Genomic DNA, 3746 nt, shown 5'->3' with positions numbered 1-3746 from the left:
ATGAAAGATTGCTATCCCATCCTAATTAGACTAGGTGAGCTAATCCAATTCAATAAAATGAAATACTAAGCTATATGTGAATGTAAGGATACAAGTGCTTAAGAACTCAACTTTTTTTTGCACAATAACATGAACTATAGAGAGCCTTTACAAGTAAGGAGAAAACCTCCATTTAAAGAGATTTAGAAATGAGTGACGATCAAAATTAAGTGACAAAAGCATGATCAAGGGTAGAGATAAAATCTTGGTTATTAATTCATGTGCTCATGTCTCAAGAGGCAAAAATAGTTAAAAGTGAAGATAACAAGTAATTAATTTTCTAAATAAATAAGAGTTAAAAATAGAGGTAACAACTAATTTATTTATTTGTGTAACATTTTGAGATATTATTTACTATAATTTATGCACACACACACAAATATATCACAAAGAATATGATAACGCTCCAAGTTCCAAGTAAAGAAAGATATGCGTATTTGGGAAAGAGATTTGACATAAAGTCAATCAACTTAATAGCAATTTTATTCTTAACAATATATTATATTATATTTTAAAATAAACTAAAATGGATAATTTTATTTTAAAATAAATATTTTATATATTTATATTTATTCTAACCATTAACTAATTAAAATATATTATAATCATATTATTTAATTGATTCTATGATATATTTTATTTATACCGTATTGTAATACAAAATAGATTAAATATTACAATTAAATTATATAAATCTATTTAAAATAGATATATTATATATATATATATAAAATGTGTCTTTTTGATAGTGATTTCATTTACTAAAAATTTCTTAATTTAAAGAAAAAATAAAAAGAAATAAAACATTTCTCTAATTTAGAAACAAATTATTGAATAATATTGTATGAAAAGAGCTCAATATTAGTTGAAATTTAAAGTGAAAGTAACAATCAATTAATTTGTAGAAATAACAATTAATTAATTTTTTTTAAAAACAGAAAAAATGAGTTCAAAGTGGTGGAGATAACAACTAATTAATTTTTACATCAACATCTTGAATGACGCTTGTAATCTTATTGTTTCTGTAGTTCTTCTCATCGTGATGGCTCCCAATTTGAAATGTTGATGCAAAAAATATCAAACCCAATTAATCCTAAAAGTTGCATCAATATGAACTAATTGATTTTCTAAATAAATAGAAAAATAAGAATTAAAAGTGGACTAAGTAATTAACTTGTGAAATAAAAATTGATTGAGAAATAATTAAGAGTACAAAATTCTTAAATTAAGAAAATGAGCATAGACAATTTCCTAGATTAGTTTGACTAGGAATAGCTTGATTATGATATGCAAGTGTAGAGAGAGAAGGTGAGTTTGATTGGAGGCGCATGGTTGGAAGGACCAATTCGGCCCGGGTTTGAGTCAAGCCGGCGGGCGCTTCAACAACAACGACGGTGATGCGTGCAAGCGCCAGAAAGAGAACATGATTTATCATGCATCATTTCCTCCACGTCAGCGCTTCCAGTTCAAATCCGCGGGCGCCACCCTGCAAGGGCGGTGGCGTCACAATCGAACACCAACTACGGTTGGGTTAAGCTCCCGGAACCCGCCGCGTGAGTTTGAACCGTAGTGGGGCACCGGGTTACACAATTTTAGTTTTTAATCTTATAAAATGCTTGCATAATTGAGGGCCTTTCATACGTTTCGTTCACGGCGACCGATAAATGATATATTCAATGCATGTATGGGCCTATAAATTGGATTTGCCCTGTGTTTATATGTCCAGTTGTTCTTAATCGGGTCCACCCAATTTGGTGCGGTTCAGAGCTCATTCGTCTTCGAACTCTGGATGGAAAACTGGCCTATAAAGCCGTCCGAAGGAAGGCTTGTGTCGTAGAGAGGATCAAAGCGAGAGATCTGCGAGCTCGGAAAGATCGGGTGCCCTGCCGTTGGATAATTTTGTCTCCCTGTCTTGATATAAAAAGGTGAGATTTTGGTACAGATTTCGCCCCGTTTTGTTGTTCTAGGGTTCGTCTGGAAGGTTCTGGATCTTTTCTTTGTGAACGTTTGAGAGTTTTCTGAGGGGTTCTGGTGATCGGTAAGTGCAAAAATTGTTTATTAAGCGGGTTTCAAGGGTTGGGCTGAATACCCATTTAGACGATTTGAGTTTCGGTGGAGAAAGGTTGCTGGAAATCTTTCAGAAGGCGTTTAGGGACATACCCATCTGGAGGATTTGAGTGATTGCAGAGTTAAATAGCTGAAGAGATTCGATTCGAGCCCTAGGGTTTGTAGGGTTGGAAGGGGTTTTCACATGCTGTGTTTGAGGTCAGATGAAGAGATTGGTCGGCTGATTTGGACTTTTGGGCTGCAGCTGAACCCTAGGATTTGAATACTTTGTGACTCTCATCTTTCGTATCGATCTGGGTATTGCTTAAAGGGAAAATAAAACCTAATAATAATAAAGCTCAATCACATAAACCATGTCTATTCTGCCGGAGACTGATGAACTCAGAATCAGGGAGGTGTGGGCCGATAATTTGGAAGAGGAGATTGCTCTGATCCGGGAGATAGTAGATGATTATCCTTATGTTGCGATGGATACGGAGTTTCCAGGTATAGTGGTAAGACCCGTGGGAAATTTCAAGTCCGCTTCAGAGTACCATTACCAAGCCTTAAAGGCTAATGTGGACATGCTCAAGCTTATTCAACTGGGTCTCACCTTTTCTGATGAGGATGGAAACCTGCCCACATGTGGAACTGACAAGTACTGTATTTGGCAATTCAATTTCAGAGAATTCAATGTTGACGTAGATCTCTATGCGAATGATTCTATTGAGCTTTTGAGACAGAGTGGTATTGATTTCAAGAAGAATAATGAGATGGGTATTGATTCACAGGTCTTTGGAGAGCTCCTTATGTCATCTGGCATTGTCTTAAATGATACCGTGCATTGGGTTACTTTTCATAGTGGCTATGACTTTGGTTACCTTTTGAAGCTTTTGACATGCCAAAACTTGCCCTCGACTCAGGTGGGATTTTTCAATTTGATCAACATGTACTTTCCAACTGTTTATGATATCAAGCACCTGATGAAATTCTGCAATAGTCTTCACGGAGGGTTGAATAAACTTGCTGAGTTACTTGATGTGAAGAGAATTGGGGTGTGCCATCAAGCTGGCTCTGATAGTCTGCTGACTTCCTGTGCGTTCAGGAAATTGAGAGAGGGTTTCTTCAGTGGCTCCACTGAAAAATATTCAGGCGTGTTGTATGGTTTGGGATGTGATAATGGTGACAATGGTCATTAGTCTTCTGAGATTTGAGAGTGAGATCATTCTCTCATCTCTTTGTATACTTTTTTGGGGCAAACCCAACAACTTAACTTATTAATTGCCAAGTTGTTTTAATAATTATTATTGGTCATATTGTCTTCGTATTCTGCTTACTCTGATAAATGCCTGTTTATTATATCAGTATCTTCGTTATTACTATTGATATCAGTTCACCCGTCTAGTTCGTCTTTACTTGTAAAAACTGATGAAAGGAAGAAATAATCTATCAGTAGATTTTAATATATTTTGCCTTCTAGTTTGTTGCTGGATCTCAACTCTAACTGAAAGAAAATGCACTGAGTTTTAACTTTTATTTACAGGAAACTGGTGGTGAAGTGTGGTGCTAAATGTGGTAGTAATGCATCATATGTTTTTACCAGACTTGTGTAGTTTATAGAAATGGGCCGTGTTGTTCATACTTACCTATGTTGGGAAGTG

At 35.4% G+C, this 3746-nt stretch overlaps 1 protein-coding gene across 1 annotated transcript; it reads left to right on the top strand.

The window, feature by feature from the left end:
* The first annotated feature begins 1672 nt into the window (after positions 1-1672).
* On the top strand, positions 1673-3399 carry LOC149534375 (putative CCR4-associated factor 1 homolog 7). The gene has a single exon (XM_089807621.1). It carries the CDS (start codon positions 2460-2462, stop codon positions 3282-3284), a length of 825 nt encoding a protein of 274 aa, XP_089663747.1. The 5' UTR covers positions 1673-2459; the 3' UTR covers positions 3285-3399.
* Positions 3400-3746: the final 347 nt, after the last annotated feature.

The sequence above is a fragment of the Cupressus sempervirens genome, chromosome 10 (genome assembly GCF_028749045.1).
Source record: "Cupressus sempervirens isolate cs-2001-9-10 chromosome 10, ASM2874904v1, whole genome shotgun sequence".
Classification (NCBI taxonomy): domain Eukaryota; kingdom Viridiplantae; phylum Streptophyta; class Pinopsida; order Cupressales; family Cupressaceae; genus Cupressus; species Cupressus sempervirens.
Note: the sequence above shows the minus strand (reverse complement) of the source record. Positions and strands in the feature narration are given on the sequence as shown.

Bases quoted from the DNA above. Each gene is read 5' to 3' on its own strand.
- LOC149534375 (XM_089807621.1), top strand. From the start codon at position 2,460: ATGTCTATTCTGCCGGAGACTGATGAACTCAGAATCAGGGAGGTGTGG.